The 20649-nt window shown below is 51.2% G+C and overlaps 1 protein-coding gene across 2 annotated transcripts in view; it reads left to right on the top strand.

The window, feature by feature from the left end:
* The window catches only part of PRKX (protein kinase cAMP-dependent X-linked catalytic subunit), a 56752-nt gene that overhangs the window by 29199 nt on the left and 6904 nt on the right, over window positions 1-20649 (top strand). For both annotated transcript variants that reach the window (XM_061137005.1, XM_061137006.1), the window contains exons 3-7: window positions 3431-3694; window positions 12091-12210; window positions 16092-16187; window positions 17893-17950; window positions 19713-19790. In XM_061137005.1, coding sequence (XP_060992988.1) covers window positions 3431-3694; window positions 12091-12210; window positions 16092-16187; window positions 17893-17950; window positions 19713-19790 — 616 coding nt within the window. The remainder of the gene's footprint in view (window positions 1-3430; window positions 3695-12090; window positions 12211-16091; window positions 16188-17892; window positions 17951-19712; window positions 19791-20649) is intronic.

Consider the following 20649-nt stretch of genomic DNA (forward strand, 5'->3'; position numbering starts at 1 on the left):
GGTGCTGCAGCGGGCCCGCCCACAGGCTAGCAGCTGTCATTCAATGATCGCCCTTTAGTGAGGGCCTTCATCCAAAGGTGTGTGGACTGGTGGTCATCGGGTGGACAGAGAGCGCAGACGCGGGTCCTGGCCTTCCCCCAGGGGCCCTCCAGCTCACCCGGCCTTGGTCCAGCGGGAGAGCCCGGAGCGCCCAGAGAACAGGCTGCGGGTTTTGACTTGGGAGGAGGGGGCGCTCCACGGTGCTTGCCACGGCCACCCACTGGCTGGACCCGTGGCTTTAGGCCGCAGTGACCCTCTCCCCCCATCCTTGGGTCTGTGATGTAGCTACAGTGGGCGTCTGTCCTAGCTACCCTGCAGTCAGGGACCGCCATGGGACCCGTCTCCATCTGGGCACCCTGAGAAGCCTGGGGTTCTCTGCCCATCCTTGGTCCGTGATCTAACTACAGCGGGTGTCTGTCCTACCTACCCTGCAGTCAGGGACCCCCATGGGACCTCGTTTCCCCATCCTGGGCACCCTAGAAGCCTGGGGGTCTCCGCCCATCCCTGCGTCCATGATCTAACTATAGCGGGCGTCTGTCCTGGCTACTGTGCAGTCAGGGACCCCCGTGGGAGCTCGTCTCCCCCCATCTGGGCTCCCTGAGAAGCCCGAGGGTCAGTTCAGTGATGACAGCTGGGCAGCGTCTGGGGACCTGGCCCTCAGGGAGTTGCCCGCTGAGTTCTGACCCTTCTGAGCCAGGCCTGGGACGCTGGAGGGTGAAACCTGTGCCTGGGGACCTGGCCCTTTCTTTTCAGAACAGAAAATATAATGTGTCTGGTAGAGATTTAGCGGAACATTGTCCACTGACCGTGAAGTGACCTCAAGAGCGAAGGATGTGTGTGCGTGTGAATGTGCTCAGTCATGTCTGACTCTTTGCGGCCCCGTGGACTGTCACCCTGCCAGGCTCCTCTGTCCATGGGATTCTCCAGGCAAAAATCTGGAGTGGGTTGCCACGCCCTCCTCCAAGCGATCTTCCTGACCCCGTGACCCAGGGATCAATCTGTGTCTCCTGCATCGCAGGCAGATTCTTCACCCCTGAGCCACTTAGGAAGCCTGAGTAAAGATTCTGACATCAAGAAGTTGGCAAGAGCTAAGCACGTCCACCCTTCACCTTCCATACAAAAGGGCTTTGCTGAAAGCTGGCAGTAACTTTGGGTTTCTTAAGGCACGAAGCACCCTTCTCCTTGTACAGCCCTGTAACAAACTTTTCTGTGTTCCGGACTCCAGTATTCTAGTATTGTTTGGTCTCACCGGGTATCAGGCAAATTATCTTGCGTTTACGGTAACAGCAGCTCCATCTGAGCGTAGCGGGTTCCCCAAGTGACCCAGATGGTAAAGAATGCCGCTTGCCGATGCAAGAGACGCAGGTTCAATCCCTGGGTCTGGAAGATCCACTTGCAGAAGGGAATGGCAACCCACTGCAGTGTCCTTGCCTGGGAAGTCCCGTGGACAGAGGAGCCTAGAGGGCTGCAGTCCATAGGGTTGCCAAGAGTAAGACAGGACTGAGCGACTACGCATCTGAGCCTAGCCTCACAGAGTCTTCACATTTAAATGCACATTTAGAGAAAGCCTCTTGTATGCAGGATCCATACTTTCCTCTAACGGATAACCACGGTGATGAGCGAAATAGACATTCATTTGAACATCAGAACAGTATGTTGTTTTTCCTTTTTGAAAGGCTTTTCTTGGACATGGGAAAGTTTTTCCTCTCTGCAGCCCATCGTTTTTCTTTATTTTTAACTTGCCCACCTTGTGCAGCTTGTGGGATCTTAGTTCTCACACCAGGCTTTAAACCCACGTCCTCAACAGTGAAAGCAGAGTCCTAACCGCTAGACCGCTGGTGAATTCCCTCATCTTTCTTTTGCTTAAACTTATACTTCCCTGTTGCTCACACGATAAAGAATCTGCTTGCAGTGCAGGAGACCTGGGTTTGATCCCTGGGCTGGGAAGATCCCCTGGAGGAGGGCATGGCAACCCACTCCAGTATTCCTGCCTGGAGAATCCCATGGACAGAGGAGCCTGGTGGGCTGCAGTCCATGGGGTCGCAAAGAGTCAGACACGACTGAGTGACTTAGCACACATACTTTCCTGACCTCTGCACTTGATTACTTGTGATTTTCCTTCCAGTTATGTTTTGGGTCATTGCAAGTGATCTCCAGTGCTTCGTCTATATATTGATCACTGTTTACTATAGGCAGACCTCAGAGATACAGTGGGTTTAGCGGCAGAACCCGTCAGTAAAGCAGATGAGTGCAGTAAAGCAAGTCACAAGAAGTTTTAGGTTTCCCAGTGCGTCTAAAAGTTTTGTTTAGGGGGCTTTGTCATTGTTTTTTAGATTCCGCATATAAGATCATATAGTATTTCTGTGATTCTGTCTGGCTTCACTTAGTAGGATCATCTCTTTCTTAATGGGTACCTTTTCCAGGGCCGTATCTTATACAATTGTATTTATTCCAGTATATGGAGAAGGGAATGGCAACCCACTCCAGTATTCTTGCCTGGAAAACCCCATGGACGGAGGAGCCTGGCAGGCTACATACAGTCCATGGGGTTGCAAAGAGTCGGACACGTCTGAGCGACTTCACTTTTCATGATGTGTGTACACAGACGCGAATACATGTCTGTGACTATGTGTGTTGTCCAGCACTTTGTGAACCCAGGGACTGCAGCACCCACTTTCCCACGACTGAGGGCCTTGCGCCGGTTGCTGAATCTGCCAGGCTGTTCTGTTCTTCTCTCCCTTTCTCCAACACCTCTGTCACCTCTGCTTAGAGTCCGTCACCCTCCTATGTGATGAAAACAGGACTTGGAGAACCAAGGAAGTTGTTGTTCAGTTGCTCAGCTGTGTCTGAGTCTTTGCAACCCCATGGTCTGCAGCACCCCAGGTTTCCCTCTCCATCACCAACTCCCGGAGCTTGCTCAAACTCGTCCATCCAGTCAGTGATGCCATCCAACCATCTTATCCTCTGTGGTCCCCTTCTCCTCCCACCCTCAATCTTTCCCAGCATCAGGGTCTTTTCCAAGGAGTCAGCTCTTTGCATCAGGTGGCCAAAGTATTGGCTGATGCTTCAGCTTCAGCATCAGTCCTTCCAATGAATATTCAGGACCGATTTCCTTTAGGATGGACTGGTTGGGTCTCCTTGCAGTCCAAGGGACTCTCAGGAGTTTTCTCCAGCACCACAGTTGGAGAGCATCCATTCTCAGATGCTGAGCCTTCTGTCTGGTCCAGCTCTCACATCCATATGTGACTGTGGGACAGCCCCTGTGGCTGTATCTTCACGTGACCTGTTCACACACCAGACCTCCGTCCTCTCCCCACCTCAGCCTCTGTCCGTCCGGCTGAGGCACGGCGCTCGGTCTCACTGTGATCCCCCCGCGCCTCCCCCGGTGCAGGTTCTGGACGGGCCATGACGACCGCTTCCTCTACATGCTGATGGAGTTCGTGCCGGGCGGCGAGCTCTTCAGCTACCTGCGGAACCGCGGCCGCTTCACCAGCAACACCGGGCTGTTCTACGCGGCCGAGATCGTCTGCGCCATCGAGTACCTGCACTCCCGGGACATCGTCTACAGGGACCTGAAGCCGGAGAACATCCTGCTAGACAGGGACGGCCACGTCAAGCTCACCGACTTCGGGTTTGCCAAGAAGCTGGTGGACAAGTGAGTGACTGCTGCTCTCCCCTGTGTCCCCCCCTCTCCCCGCCCTCTGCCTGGGGCAGCCTCCACTGCGTCCTCTCTGCGGGGAGCTCCTTTCTGATGAGATTCCGCATCTCGGCAGAAGTGATGGGCGGCTTCTCTGGTGGCTCAGAGAGTAAAGAATCCACCTGCAATGTGGGAGACCCGGGTTCCATCCCTGGGTCAGGAAGACCCCCTGGAGAAGGGAAAGGCTACCCACTCCAGTATTCTTGGGCTTCCCTGGTGGTTCAGCTGGTAAAGAATCCGCCTGCAATGCGGGAGACCTGGGTGTGATCCCTGGGTGGGGAAGATCCCCTGCAGGAGGGCATGGCTACCCACTCCAGTATTCTTGCCTGGAGAAACCCATGGACAGAGGAGCCTGGCGGGCCACAATTCATGGCAGAGAGTTGGCCATGACTGAGCAACTAACCCTCACCCTTATAAATGTTATCGTATAGTATTTGTCTTTATCTGACAGACTTCCGTCTGTACGTCCATCCATATAGCTGCAGATGGCATTCTTTCTTTCTTTTTCATGGCTGAGTAATATTCCATCGCGCATATGTACCACGTCTCCTTTATTCTTTCCTCTACTGATGGACAATGTGGAAGTTTCCACGCCTTGGCTGTTGTCTGTAGTAAGGGTGATGAAGTTTTAAGAGGTAGAGGTGTGCCCCCACAAGCCCAGGACAATCTTACAGACAGCCCCAGTGTCTGGAGGGTCCCCCAATCTTACAGAGAGCCCCAGGACTGAGTCCTTCTGACAGTCCTTGGGGGTCACAGAGTCGGACACAGCTTAGCACACAGAGGAGCATGCAGTACTGTATTTCCGAAGACAAAGATGTGTGTTCCCTTCCTCTGCACGATCTTACTAATTTAAATTCCTAAGGTTGCTATCGAGAGCATTGCTGTCCAAAACAAGTTTGACACAGACCTCCTGTATTATTCCACATTTTTAAGGAGCTGTGTTTCAAAAAGTCAAACCAGGTGTACATGATTTCATTCACATCTGGTTTAATTCAGGATGTCCCAAATGGGACCATTTCAGCATATTGTCCATATCCGCGTTGAGAGACTCTCTGTGAATATTTTTTGTCCACACCACACGGCATGGGCGATCTTAGTTCTCCCATCAAGGATGGAACCTGCGTGCCCCCTGCTTTGGAAGCGTGGGGTCTGAACCGCTCGACCTCCAGGGAAGTTCTCCATGAATCGTTGGTACTCAGGTTTTGAAGTTCCAAACACTTTTTCTCCTTTGGTGTATCTTTAAGGAGGGCACTGATATTTCCCATCAGAAACTCTAGATGTGTGTTTATTGCCCGTGACGTTTGAAACGGTTGGAAAGAAAGCAGATTCACGTCCGTTTTTCAGTCGGTGCATTGAGTATGGGTTGTTACATGTAAATTCAAATTAAAACTGGGTTAGAATTTCACTCTGTACAGTGAAAGTGCAGCTGGTGACTCCCATATCAGAAGCTAGATCTGGAACAAATACCCATGGTGTCCATTCCTGTGACGAATTGGGGTTGGTTCACGTGAGAACTGTTCCTCACGTTGAAGAAACATTTTATGGCAAACAATTAGCAGTTTTACATTAAACGAAATCAGTCCTAGAGGAAATTAATCCTGAATAGTCATTGGAGATGAGTCCTGTAAGTTCATTGGAAGGACTGATGCTGAAGCTGAAACTCCAATACTCTGGCCACATGATGTGAAGAACTGACTCATTGGAGAAGATGCTGATGCTGGGAAAGATTGAGGGCAGGAGGAGAAGCGGACGATAGAGGATGAGATGGTTGGATGGTATCTCCGACTCGATGACATGAGTTTGGGCAAGCTTAGGAGTTGGTGATGGACAGGGAAGCCTGGCGTGCTGCAGTCCATGGGATCGCAAAGAGTCGGACACGACTGAGCGACTGAACTAAGCTGATTTACATTAAATAACTCATGTCTGATGGCTTTTAGACAGGGGCCATCCTGGGGTTACTTTTTCTGATGCAGTTAAAAGTCAATGTCATCTTCCCCTATAGAATTTAATCACCTAACATGGCTAAGAATAAAATGGGGTGGTTTGTGTCTCAGCTGGGAAAGAATCTGCCTGCAGTGCGGGAGACCTGGGTTCAATTCCTGGGTTGGGAAGATCCCCTGGAGAAGGAAAAGGCTACCCACTCCAGTATTCTGGCCTGGAGAATTCCATTGACTGTATAGTCCACGGGGTTGCAAAGTTGGACACAGCTGAGTGATTTTCACTTTCAGTTTATGTAGAAGCGTGCAGGTAGCTTTAAACACTGGTTTTATTCTATGATAGTGGTGATGCCACCTATTGGCAGTGTTGGGTGTAAAGTCCACCCTTTTTTTTAAAAAAAAAATTATTCTTTTTGGCTGTACTGGGCCTCCATTGCTGTACTTAGGTGGTTCAGCTGGTAAAGAATCCACCTGCAATGCAGAAGACCCTGGTTCAATTCCTGGGTTGGGAAGATCCGCTGGAGAAGGGATAGGCTACCCACTCCAGTATTCTTGGGTTTCCCTGGTGGCTCAGCTGGTAAAGAATCTGCCTGCAATGTGGAAGACCTGGGTTCCATCTCTGGATCAGGAAGATCTCCTGGAGGAGGGCATGGCAACCCACTCCAGTGTCCTTGCCTGCAGAATCCCATGGACAGAAGGAGCCTGGCGGGCTTCAGTCCATGGGGTTGCAAAGAGTTGGACACGACTGAGCAGGTTACACAGGTCTTTCTCTAGTTGTGGCGAGCAGGGCCCCTCTCTGGTTGTGATCCGTGGGTTTCTCCTGCAGTGGCTTCTCCCGTTGTGGAGTGCAGGCTCTAGAGCGGGCTGGCTCACGATGGCACATGGGCTTTTCACTGCCCTGAGTGATGTGCGATCTTCCTGGACCAGGGATGGGACCCAGGGGACAAAGCAAGCAAACAGGGGTGATGATTACCTGTGACCACCCCCACTGGTGGATTCCCAATCTCTGAACTTCCAGGGAAGGCCAGTTTTTTTTTTTTAATCAATTAATTTTACCTTTAAAATTTTAATTAATTTATTTATTTTTGCTTCTACCAGTTTATTGATACCAGCCCATCTCCCTGAACCATCATGCATGCACGCTTAGTCAGGTAACCCCATGGACCGCAGCCCGCCACGCTCCTTTGTCTGTGGACTTTTCCAGGCAGGATTACTGGAGCGGGAGGCCATTTCCTTCTCCACGATGTATTTTTTAATTGAAGGACAATTGCTTTACAGAATTTCGTTCTTCTAAATTTATGTATTTTTAGTTGAAGGATAATACTCTATAGTCTTGCGTTGGTGTCTAACAAACATCCACATGAACGTCCGTTGTTTTTTTTTTTTTCCAAAGTCATTTTGTTTGGAAGCCTGATTCCAACAAACCATCAGTAAAATGCTTCACAGATGCGCTGGGTGATAACTTTGCCTGACCATCACCGGTTCCCAGCTGAGAAATCTGTGGTTCTGAGAGGTGAGACAGTCTGCCCACATCCCCACAGTTGCCAAGCGATAGTGCTTTATGAGCTTCAGGTTAAGTTTATTTCTGTTACCAAGAGCCTCTGTTAATGGAGGCACCTCAGGGGGCAGTGAGGCGTGAAGTGCAGCTACGGGGACCACTTGTCTGCCTTGGACTTGTGATTTTGCACATTTCCAGCAGATCGGATTGAGTGTGTTGTAGGTTAGGTTGTGGTCACCCCTGTGTTCCCTTGAGTTGCTTATCTCATTTGTGAAATGAGAGTTGTTCTTACTGTGTAGGGTGACAGGTAAGGATGGATGGATCTGCTCATTGGAAAGTCTTTCCTAAAAACAGTTCCAATCAGGTAGTGAACGTTGACTAGAAAGCCAGTGCTTCTGAGTTTATCACGTCCACCCTCACGGCACCAACATCATCTCCATAATTGTCATCGTCACTTTCATCACTGCTCCCAGCATCATCAGCATCAGTACTGTTATCAATATCACCACCATCATCACTGTCAACATCACCACCATCATGTCAATATCACCACCATCATCACCATCAACATCACCACCATCATGTCAATATCATCACCATCATCATATCAGTATCACCATCAACATCACCACCATCATTATCGTCACCACCATCACATCAATATTACCACCATCGTCACCGTCAACATCACCACCATCATGTCAACCACCAACATGGTTATATCAGTATAACCATCATCATGTCAATATCACCACCATCATGTCAATATCAGCAGCATCGTCATTAATATCACCATCAACGTCACCACCACCATCATCGTCACCACCATCATCACGTCAATATCACCACCGTCATCACCGTCTACATCACCACCATCATGTCAGTATCAGCATCAACATCACCACCATCATGTCAGTATCAGCATCAACATCACCACCATCATGTCAGTATCAGCATCAGCATCACCACCATCATGTCAGTATCAGCATCAGCAGCACCACCATCATGTCAGTATCAGCATCAGCAGCACCACCATCATGTCAGTATCAGCATCAGCAGCACCACCATCATGTCAGGATCAGCATCAGCAGCACCACCATCATGTCAGGATCAGCATCAGCAGCACCACCATCATGTCAGTATCAGCATCAGCAGCACCACCATCATGTCGGTATCAGCATCAGCAGCACCACCATCATGTCGGTATCAGCATCAGCAGCACCACCATCATGTCGGTATCAGCATCAACAGCACCACCATCATGTCAGGATCAGCATCAACACCATCACCATCATGTCAGGATCACCACCATCAACATCACCACCATCATATCAATATCACCGCCGTCATCATCATCAAGGTCACCACCACCATCACCATCAAGATCACCACCATCAATATCGTCACCCCCATCATCATGACCACCATCATGATCACTCTCCTTTGCTGTGGACTGCATTTATGTTCCTCCAGAATTCCTGTCTTAAAGCTCTATCCCCACCCCCATTGTGGCTTTATTTGGAGATAGTCTTGTTGCCAGGGAAATTAAGGTCAGGTGACGTCATGGCAGTGAGGTCTTAAAACTACAGGACGTGTGACCCTGTGAGATGTTTATTACCACCCGCAGTTCTGGAAGTCCACGATCAGCCTGCTGGCTGACCTGAGTTCCTGAGGCTGGTCTCTTTCCGGCTCATCCTCACCGTGTCCTCCCGTGGTAAAGAGAAATCTCTGTCCGCCTCCCTCTTCTAACAGGAACATGAGTCACGGGCTTAGTACCAGTCTTCTCTTGATTACGTCTTGCAAGACCCTGTTCCAAGCAAGATCACATTCATGGGTACCAGGCTTTCGTTAGGACTTTGTGGTTGAACACAGCTCATCCCAGTATGGCTGCCATGGTGGGCACTTGGGAATATGAACGTAGCACCAGCTGGACATCTGTTTTCCAGGGCAACGTCTCTCTCCTTGGATAACAGCCTCCTACCCCGTGAATGTGTTAGTCGCTTAGTTGTGTCCGACTCTTTGCGACCCCGCGGACTGTAGCCCCTCCAGGCTCCTCCGTCCATGGGATTCTCCAGGCAAGAATACTAGAGTGTGTTGTCATTTCCTTCCCCATGGACTGCAGCCCGCCAGGCTCCTCTGTCCATGGGATTCTCCAGGCAAGAATACTGGAGTGGGTTGCCATGCCCTCCTCCAGGGCATCTTCCTCACCCAGAGATCGAACCCGGGTCTCCTGCATTGCAGGCAGATTCTTTACTGTTTGAGCCGCCCAGGAAGCCCCCTGTCGTAGTGGAAATGCTAACACAGAGAAAAGTAACACCGGTGGGTATCACCTTGCCTTCTCTCCACGAGCTGAGTGAGTGAAAAAGAGAACACCAGAGCATCGATAATTCACAGCCTGGACCAGCACTTTTCCACCAGCATCGAAAGCTGTTTCTGTCGTTGGCTTTCCATATTTCCTGCAGTCAGAAGCTTGTTTCTATTGGTGTATGCCTCTGTGCCCAAGAGGATTGGGAAAAGTTTTTAAGTATAGAGAATTCTCTTAAGAAGACAAATCTTCCTGCTTTTCAGTAACTGCTACAAACGTGGGTGTACACAAGTCTGTTCAACTCCCAGCTTTCTGTTTTCCTTGGGGATATTAACTGAGGACTGACATTTCTGGGCCTTGTGGAAATTCTGTTGTAACATTTCACGGAACTGCAATACTGCTTCGAGATGTAAACTTTAAGAAATTTTGCTGCATTCTGGAGCTCTTTCAAGAAAATTTATGCCTCTCTAGCTCCCAGGAAGCATGGAGCCTTTTTGGAAAAAGGTTATGCTTCAAACAGATATGGAGAAGGAAATGGTAACCCACTCCAGTATTCTTGCCTGGAAAAGTCCATGGACGGGGAAGCCTGGCGGGCTGCAGTCCATGGGGTTACATGACTGAGCATGTGTGCCTGAGGTTGGAGGGAGATGGGTTGGTAGCAATAAACTGTTAGAACTAGAAAAGAAAAAGAAAAAGGTGTCAGGCTACCTGAGTCTACTTGGAAAACTGCTAAGTCATACAGCCTTCGATGTGTGGGCCCCTCACCTGAGGTTGCCGCCAGACAGAGACTCAGCTTTCCGCCTGTAAGCAGAGACACGGGTATAGTTACCTGCTACCGCCTCCAGCTGGTCTGGACCTCACAGCTGAGCCCCGGGCTTGCAGCTGTATTCAGGCAACCTTGGATGTGCCCCCAGGCTGGAAATGTAGCACAAACGGGATCGGACAGCAGAACTAAAGAATTTCCTGAGCCAAAGCAGCGAGCTGGTGCTAGTGCTTCTTAAAAAAAAAAAAAAAAATGCCTGCTGGTGCAGGAGACTTGAGACCGTTTCTCTGCTGGGTCTGTCTTTGCTGGTTGGATCTCCAGCTTTCAGCCCGATGTGCTGTGGTGTTGTTCAGCCGCTGAGTCTTGTCCGACTCTTTGTGACCCCACGGACTGCAGCACGCCAGGTCTCCCTGTCCATCACCAACTCCCAGAGTTTGCTCAAACTTGTGTCCATGGAGTCGGTGATGCCATCCAACCATCTCATCCTCTGTCGCCCCATTCTCCCGCCTTCAGTCTTTCCCGGCATCAGGGTCTTCTCCCTGCTGTCCTCTAGGTGGGGCCAAAAGCTAACTTTTCTGCAGGTCTCAGCTCATCTGGGGGAGAAAATCCTTTCTAAAGTTCTCAGCCCCGTTTCTACCGCAAACATCCCAGAGCCCCTTAACCTGAGGATTTTTGAAAGCCGCTGCCGATACTGACGGGACAGTGAACCCACAAAAGGTCAGCACACACTTCAGACCTTTTGCAGAGAGGGCAGAAAAGATACTTCACTGATGTTTTGCTTTTCCTCTCGGAGAAGAGAGCCAGCTCGTTTATTTATAAAGCAGACATGTGGGTTCCTGACAGTCACTTCCAGGCACAGCGGGCTTAATGAGTCGGTGGCTTGAATCTTTTTTCATATCGTTTTATGGGGAATCAGGACTGTGAGGGTTTTGCTTCTGAGCAGCGAAGGGGATCACCAAGAACAACACACGGCCGTGATAACAGGACTGTGACTTCGAGTCTGTTTTGCTTAATGAGTGTTTATAAAAGGAAGCAGGGCTTTCCTGGTGGCTCAGACCGTGAAGAATGTGCCTGCCAATACAGGAGACCCGGGTTTGATCCCTGGGTCAGGAAGATCCCCTGGGGAAGGGAACAGCCACCCACTCCAGTATTCCTACCTGGAGATTTCCAGGGACAGGGGTGCCTGGTGGGCTACAGTCCACGGGGTCGCAAAGAGTTGGACGCGACTGAGTGACATTCATCATTTCGTCATGATCATAAAAGGAAGAGATAGTCAGGGGAGACAAGGTTACTGTCTTTATGTATAGAGTAGGATAAAGACGAGGATCTGCTGGATATCACAGGGAACCCTGCTCAATTCTCTGTAATAACCTTATCGTTCCCAGGGGGAAGGATGGGGAATGGGATAGTCAGGGAGTCTGGGATGGACATGGACACACTGCTGTATTTCACATGGAGAACCAGCAAGGACCTGCTGGACAGCCCAGGGAAGTCTGCTGAATGTCACGTGGCAGCCGGGATGGGAGGGGAGTTTGGGGGAGAGGGGATACATGTATGTGTATGTGTGGCCGAGTCTATTCACTGCCCACCTGAAACCATCACAGACAGCATTGTTCATAGGCTATATGCCAACAACAAAGTGAAAGTTAAAAACCTTAAATTGGAAAAGAAGTGTTTATAAAAGGAAAGAAGTCACAGAGGACAGTGTTGCCATGTTTATCTCCGGGGCTGGGGTCTTAAGTCTCTGCGTAGGTTACTTCAGTGACGTAACCTCCCCGCTCCTGAGATGCACGTGTCGGCCAATCACAGCTGAGTTCTCTGGACACCCACCTCCCTCTTCTCTTCCCACAGGACGTGGACCCTCTGCGGGACCCCCGAGTACCTGGCCCCCGAGGTCATTCAGAGCAAGGGCCACGGCCGAGCGGTGGACTGGTGGGCGCTCGGCATCCTGATATTCGAGATGCTGTCGGGGTGAGTACCGCTTGCGTGGGGAAGATGCCTGCGGCTCCCTGCCCTGTTCGCTTGTTCTGGGGGGGCTCAGCCCCCGGGATTTGATGCAAGGGGGTCAGCGGACGGACATACTTGGAGTGGCGTCTTCCGACAGTTTCCCACTGTGGGTGATGACGCTATGAATGACCATTCGGCTTGCTTTCAAAAGAGGAAACAGCAGGAGCTGGGAGGACCAGCAGGGCACGTCTGGTGCGATCTTTTGTCTCAGAGTGTCCCTGTCTGCCGTGAACATGTGATTCATTACCCACCCATCACTGTGGAGTGATCCCCAGAGCTGGGTGTGATGTTAGCCGCTCAGTCATGTCCAACGCTTGGAAACCCCATGGACTGCTGCCCGCCAGGCTTCTCTGTCTTGGGATTCCCCAGGCAAGAACACTGGAGTGGGTTGCTGTGCCTCCTCCAGGGGGTCTTCCCGACCCAGGGATGGAATCCAAGTCTCCTGCATTGCACGCAGATTCTTTGCCATCTGAGCCAGCAGGGAAGCCCCGAGCTGGGTAGCGGGCGTGTGGATAAAGAAATCCTCTTCAGGACGTTCGGAAGGAACAGCGTTCCAGAAAGGAAAGAGTGTGTTCTTTCCTGAAAACCCCAAATGTGCCTCGGGGGATGTTTGGAATTCCATTGACCTCCCCGGTCCAGATTCCGGAGAGAGGCACCCTATATCAGCATGATTAACCACTCAAGTCTGGCATTGCTGTGAGGTGTTGCTAGGAATTCCATGAGGCGGTAAAGAATCTGCCTGCCAGGGCAGGAGAAGAAAGAGATGGGTTTGATCCCTGGGTTGGGAAGATCCCTGTGGGGAAGGGGAATGGCAGCCTGCTCCAGTATTCTGGCCTGGAGATTCCCATGGACAGCGGAGCCTGGCGGGGCTACAGTCCACGGGGTCACAAAGAGTCAGATACGACTCAGCCCGCACGCACACCGTTTCCCCACAGGGCAGACAGCACAAGCATCTTCCCCGCAGACGTCCGTGGACCCGATGCTTCCTGGCATCCTGCGCTCACCAGGCTCTTGTTGGACGCTGTGCTTGGCGGGCAGGTGGGGCGGTGGAGGGAGGGGTGCCTGCCCAGGTCTCTCCTCCCCGCCTGCCCCTCCTCCATCCCCTTTCCCTTCCCCAGTGCTTCTTTCTCTCTCTCTCTGCTCAGACTCCTCTGTAGTCAATCACATAGACCAAAAAAAGCCCTTCCGTGCACCGCAGCCCAGGAAGTCCCGGTCAGAAACAGAAGGCTGAAAGGCATTCCCTACGCTATCAGAAATGCAAGATGTTAAAGAAACGTGAAATGTAAAAAGAAATGTAAAATGGTACATCTTTCTGCACCTGTGCGTGATCGGTGTTCCACCCGTGTCCCAGCAACGGGTGGGTGTGTTCCTTCTTGACCGTTTCTGACCAGCAGAGGGTAGCGCTGCCCAACCGTTGAATCCCAGCGGCCGGAGCACTTTTACTAGAAATGACTTGCTGTGTCTTCTCTTTTGTCTGTATTATTACGGGGGGAAAAAAATACTGTCGTTTCACGGAATATAATAATATGGAATGTCATAGCAAAGATCATGTTGGAATATAGTATACGATTGGAACGTATGTTGTTGGAAGATAATGGCATATTATTAGAACATATGGGGCTTCCATGGTGGCTCAAACAGAAAAGAATCTGCCTGCCATGTGGGAGACCGGGGTTCGATCCCTGGGTCAGGAAGATCCCGTGGAGGAGGGAATGGCAACCCCACTCCAGTATTCCTGCCCGGAGAATCCCACGGACAGAGGAGCCTGGCGGGCTACAGTCCATGGGGTCTGTAGCCACCAGGAACGTTGAGGTAGGTCAAAGATGTCTATAAAAAAAAAGGTCATGGATAGATGATGGGAAGAAAATGGCAAAATTGGCATGTATTTTTGTGTGTGTGGTGGGGAGGTGGTTAGATACTCTGAGGCGTGTGGGATGTTCCCGGGTCAGGGCTCGGACCCGTGTCTCCTGAGTTGGCAGGCAGAGTGTTTACCGCTGACCCACCATGGAGGCCCTGATGTGCATTTTTTAAAAAGAACATTTATTTGGCTGAATTGGGGGTCAGCTGTCAGTTGCAGCCCGCCGGCTCTTTCACGGCGGCCTGCAGACCCTCAGGTTGTGTTGCTTGGACACCGTGGATCCAGCACATCAGGCTCACTTGCTCCATGGTCTTAGATCCTCGACCAGAGATGGAACCGGCGTCGTCCGTGTCGTGAGGCGGATTCTCAACCACTGGACCGCCAGCAAAGTTCCTGGCCATGCATTTTTCTAAGATGAAATGCTGGAGCCTGCCTTCGTGGGGCAGCACAGGTGGTCCCTCTGTCTACAGCTCGCCACGGCTGACGTCAAGATGCAAGTCGTGCCTACGTGTGTGAACAGCACTCCCTGCCAAGTAATTATCCTCCAGTTAAATTAGTCAATTAAAAAAAAAAATACTTAGAAGGAGGCTTCCCTGGCAGTCCAGTGGTTAAGACGCCGAGCTTCCACTGTGAGATACGTGGGTTTAATCCCCGGTCAGGGAACTGTTACCCTGTATCCCATGTCGTGCAGCCAGTAAGTAAATAAAGAAAATTGGGGAAAAAAAATTGGAAGGTTTCTGTTGGGTTAAAGATAGACGTTTGAAGATACTTTCAAATCTGGGCGGGCGTCCCTGATGGCTCAGTTGGTAAAGAATCCGCCTGCAATGCAGGAGACTCCAGTTCGATTCCTGGGTCGGGAAGATCTGTTGGAGAAGGGAAAGGCTACCCACTCCAGTATTCTGGCCTGGAGAATCCCATGGACTGTAGTAGTCCTTGGGGTCACAAAGAGTTGGACGTGAGCGAGTGAATAAACACACACGTCGGATCTGGGCACCGTCTTTGGCCGCTTTCTGCACTCTGACGTCTCAGATATGCGTTCCTTCTGCTTTTTCTCTCCGGCTGGATCTGTGGGCGCTCCCTCGTGATGAGTTTTTTCCGCTCGTTAGAGCTACTGCTTGAATACCTCTCCCATGACGGTGGCGTATCACGCCAGCTCCCTCGGAGCTCCGTACGCCGTATTCTCCGGGAGCCCGTGGAGGAATGTATGACGCGTTTTCTCCCGGGCCCGCTTCTCCATGGAGACCGTCCCGCGGCGTGTGCTCATTCAGAGCCTCCACTCAAGGCAGGAACACCAACCCCCCCGGCCACTGTTGGAACCGGCTTCTGGCTCATGGGCGGAGGCCCGACTCAGGGGTTTGTTCACTCAAAGGCGTTCACACTCGGCGAGGACTGGGTGTCTCTGGGCCTGAGTAGGTTCGCGATCCACGGAAGCTGCTTACTCTAGAAGTGCAGCTGGCCAGGCTAGTTGTAGTTAACAGACTGTAGTGGGCTTCCCGGGTGGGCTCAGGGGTGAGGATCTTGCCTGCCAAGAGAGGAGACGCAGGTTGGATCCCTGGGCTTGGGAAGATTCCCCCGGAGGAGGAAATGGCAGCCCACTCTGGTGTTCTGGCCTGAGCATCCCACGGACAGGGGAGCCTGGTGGGCCTACAGTCCACGGGTTTGCAGAGAGGCGGACGCACCTCAGTGACCAAACAGCCGTCAGCGAGTGGCCACACAGCTGGTCACAAGGGCTCATCATGGTCATTGCATTTTCTACATTTGCCTGCCCTCTGCTGTTGGGACAGAGTGCTCCGCGCTTGGCCCCTTGGAACCATGCCTTCATAGCCGGCCCTGAGTCATCCGTGACTCCCGGGTGAGAGAGGAAAGTGCACGCGGAAAAATAGAATTCTCTTCTGCCCATGCCAGGTGGAAGGAGCCATCCGTATAAAGCCTGGGGCTGTTCCCCCCACTGGCCACTAAAAATAAGCCGTTTTTATGTTTCTAACAGGTTTCCTCCGTTTTTCGATGACAACGCCTTTGGCATTTATCAGAAGATTCTTGCTGGCAAGATAGACTTCCCCAGACATTTGGAGTTCACTGTCAAGTAAGTCAGCCGTCTTCTCCGGTCAGCGGGGGCGTTTATTTCTAAAGCCCCTGAGAAACGGCCCAGTGGAGGCGTCCTTGGAGGGATGACACTTCACCTCTCCATGAGTCGCAGCCGTATTTTACATTTTTTGAGATAACGGGTGTGTGTATCATTAGCGAATAAAGGGCGTTCATCATCATATTGAATAAGGAAGCAGTTTTGTTATTCGAGAAGAAGGGCCTTGTTCCTCCCAGCAAGCTTGGCGGCTGGTGCAGGCGTCCACGACTTTGCCTGCTAAGTCGCTGTAGTCGTGTCCAACTCTTGGCGATCCCATGGACTGTACCCCGCCAGGCTCCTCTGTCCGTGGGATTCTTTCTCCTGGCGAGAATACTGGAGTGGGTTTCCGTGCCTTCCTCCAGGGGGTCTTCCCGATCCAGGGATCGAACCCGGGTCTCTGCATCTCCTGCGCTGGCGGGCAGATTTTATACTGCTGAGCCGCCGGGGAAGCCCTTGTATGATGTGTAAGTACTGTGAGTGATTACGTTACTTAAATAAAATTTTTAAGGGGGAGATAGAAGGAAATGATTTCTTGAAACACGCTTTGACGTAACTATGTTGAGTCCTCATCTGCTGTGTGAATACAGGCTTCTCTATCCTTCTGGGTTCTGATTTTTTGTTGCTGTTGTTCACTTGCTCCGTCGTGTCCGACTCCGCGACCCCATGAACCGCAGCACACCGGGCCTCCCTGTCCATCACCAACTCCCAGAGTCCACCCAAACTCGTGTCCGTTGAGTCGGTGATGCCATCCAACCATCTCGTCCTCTGTCGTCCCCTTCTCCTCCTGCCCCCAATCTTTCCCAGCATCAGAGTCTTTTCTAATGAGTCAGTTCTTTGCATCAGGTGGCCAAGATATTGGAGATTCAGCTTCAGCATCAGTCCTTCCAATGAATATTCAGGGTTGATGTCCAGTGAGTCAGTATTCTGATATCGTCAGCTATTTAGAAGGAAAATCTCAGAGACCCAGCACACACAAAAATACTTCCGTTGCTTCCCGGAAGGCAAGGACGTCCAGACAGGAATCCCACAGATAAGTAGACCCACCAGGCAAAGCGTGATGACTGATTATGGTAAAATCACATGTTGTGTAGTTGGCCGGGGTTGGCCTGGCAGGTATATTTGAAATGAAGGTCAGACATCCCCAGGGCAGAGAGAGTTTCTCCTGCTCATGTTCAAAGGCTGTTCCTCTCTACATTGATTTGATCAACCTCTGTGCCTTAGCTGGGTTGCAGCTCTGCATCGCATAAATTGTTTAGGTTGTTTAGGAACAGATAATGGTGAGAAAGGGGCTTCGCAGGTGGAGCTAGCGGTAAAGAACCCGCCTGCCCATTCACGAGACACAAGAGACGCGGGTTCGACCCCTGAGTTGGGGAAGATCCCCTGGAGAAGGGAATGGCAACCCAGTCCAGTGTTCTTGCCTGGAGACTCCCACGGACGGAGGGGCCTGGCGGGCTGCAGTCCACGGGGTCGCAGAGAGTCAGACACGACTGAAGCGACTTAGCAGTCAACAGTGGTGAGAAAGGAGCGCCAGAAGATGTTTAGCCAACGTGCAGACCGACCCGCTGGGCGGGTGTCCCTGCCAAACTGTGGATTTTATTGCTATTGACCTGCTGTGTTCCCACATTTCAATGTGTCTCTGTGTCTGTCTCCTTCCCCTCCGAAACAGAGACCTCATCAAGAAACTGCTTGTTACCGACAGGACAAAAAGACTGGGAAACATGAAGGTCAGTATTTGCATCCGCATATGTGGAACGGTAGGGGCTTCCCACTCGATATTTGCAGTGAAAAGTCCGCCTGCCACTGCAGGAGACATAAGAGACGCGGGTTCCATCCCTGGGTTGGGAAGATCCGCTGGAGTAGGAAATGGCAACTCACTCCAGTATTCTTGCCTGGAGACTCCCCACTGACAGAGGAGCCTGGCGGGCTGCAGTCCACGGGGGTTGCAAAGAGTCGGACATGGCTGAGCATCTCAGCACGCATTAAGTGGTACTCACTTTAAATGCCTCTCATCTGACTTCAGACATGTCAACAACGGCAGAACAGTCTTGCCCATTCCTTGGCCAGATTTCAGATTTGATTCACCCAGAATCAGGTCTCCTCATCCCTCCAAAGAAGCCAGTGGCTCAGCAGTGATCTATAAGTTACTAATCATCGCTTTCTTTATTATGTATTTTTTTTTGTTCCTGAATTTTTTTTCTTTTTTAATTTTCATTGATGGATAATTGCTTTACGATATCACGTTGGTTTTTCTGCCACACACCAGCCCGAGGCCGCCATAGGGATACCTGTGTCCCCTCCCCCTTGAACCTCCCTCTTGTGATTCACGTAGCACGTGGTTTACCCCTTTGTATCTGACAAGTCGGACGGCTTTTGTGCTGTGTTTGCAAAATGGTGCACCTGTCACCACCGTTTTAAAGAACAGGCTCGTTCCTTCCAAAAGAAGCCAGTACCCTGTACCTACCACTTCTCTGAGGTTTGCGGACTTCCCTGACTGTCCATTGGTTAAGACTCCAGGCTTCCGCTGCAGGCAGCCCGCTTCCGACCCCTTGGCTGGGGAATCAAAATCCCACATGCTGCAAGGTCTTGAGGAAAAAAAAAAAAAACCCATCTCTCAAGTGAGACATCCTCAGTTTGCATCGTAGTCACGTGACTTAATCTCTGGGCAGTGGTGAGCAGACGACATCACTTTGTGAACCTCGTTTTATGTGTTTGGAAAAGTAGCTCAGGTGGCGAAGCTTCTGCCTGCCAATGCAGGAGACCCGGGTTCGATCCCTGGGTCGGGAGGATCCCCTGGAGGAGGAAATGGCAACCCACTCCAGTGTTTTTGCCTGGAGAATCCCCATGGACAGAGGAGCCTGGCGGGCTACAGTCCATGGGGTCACAGAGTCAGACACAGTTGCGGGCCTAACACACACACACACACACACACACACACACACACACACAATGAGCCATAGCTTCAGCTGAAGGAAATGTCAAGGTGAAAATCCCACTTCACGTTGGGAGGGCCTGGACCACAGTTACGCTTTGGTCTTTGTGGTCCAGAGCTCCATACGCGTGAACACCATGTTGTCGTTTAATTGCTCAGTCGTGTCCGACTCTTGGCAACCCGTGGACTGTGGCCCGCCAGGCTCCTCTGTCCATGGGATTCTCCAGGCAGGAATACTGGAGTGGGTTGCCATTTCCTCGTCCAGGGGATCTTCCTGACGCAGGGATGGAACCCACATGCCCTGCGTTGGCAGGCGGGTTCTTTTACTGCGCCACCAGGTAAGCCTTGAACACCATGACTGAATTTCTGTCTGTAATGAAGAAAAGCATATAATGATGCTCAGATGCCTTCATTGGTAGTTTTCTCCGGGTACAGAGTCTCGAGCCCTAGCGAACCCGTGTTTCTCTCTGTGTGGAATCGTACGGCGCCTCTCTGTGACACGGGCTTTCCTGTCCCGCCGGCCTTCTCTGCGCTGATGACGGGTGTTCCTTTTGCAGAACGGAGCCGAGGACGTCAAACAGCACCGGTGGTTCCGGCTCGTGGACTGGGGCGCGGTCCCCGAAAGGAAGCTGAAGGTACGACCAGACGTCAGTCGGCCGGCTCGTACCCGGGGAGGCCTCAAGCTCTCCTGAATGCAAACTCGGGCTCTGAGTCTGTGGCTCAATTCCTTAGGATGAATACCTAATGGAGTGATTCAAGTCATTACTAAGTTCACACTGTTGAGGGAAGACTTTACCTGAAGACTCGGTGGCTTCCCTGGAGGCTCAGTTGGTAAAGAGACCTCCTGTGATGCATAAGTCCCGGGTTCAATCCCTGGGTCAGGAAGGTTCCCCTGGAGAAGGGACTGATAAACCACTCTAGTCTTCTTGCCTGGAGAATCCCATGGACAGAGGAGCCTGGCGGGCTGCAGTCCATGGAGTGGCGAAGAGTCTTAAAAGAACCATCTGTACCTTAATTGAAAAATTACAAAACAAAAGATATACCAAGGTCAGTGGTTACAGTAAAGATCAGTGGTCCCAGTTCAACCCAACAAGTCTAATCATAAAGTTTGAAATGTGAGAATTATCAGAATTAACAGAGCAAGAAGTGCAGCAGTGTTGTTGGAGACAGGACGCAGATAGGCTTGCTCGATGTTCAGTTTCTGCAAAGCTTCAACTTGCAAAAGACACAGCATGTGCGAAGTGCAATGGAATGAGGCGTGCTGAAATGTAACAACTTCCTGGGGCAGACTTGCCCCATGCTAGATTTCTGCAAAACTTTGATTACATTTTTTTTAAAAAAGGGAGTATGTACGTGTGTGTGGGCGTGTGTGTGTGTGTGTGTGTGTGCGCACGCTTAATCACTGAGTCCTGTCCGACTCTTTGCAACCCCATGGACTGTAGCCCACCAGGCTCCTCTGTCCGTGGGGATTCTCCAGGCGAGAATACTGGAGTG

The sequence above is a fragment of the Dama dama genome, chromosome X (assembly GCF_033118175.1).
Source record: "Dama dama isolate Ldn47 chromosome X, ASM3311817v1, whole genome shotgun sequence".
NCBI classification, from domain to species: Eukaryota; Metazoa; Chordata; class Mammalia; order Artiodactyla; family Cervidae; genus Dama; species Dama dama.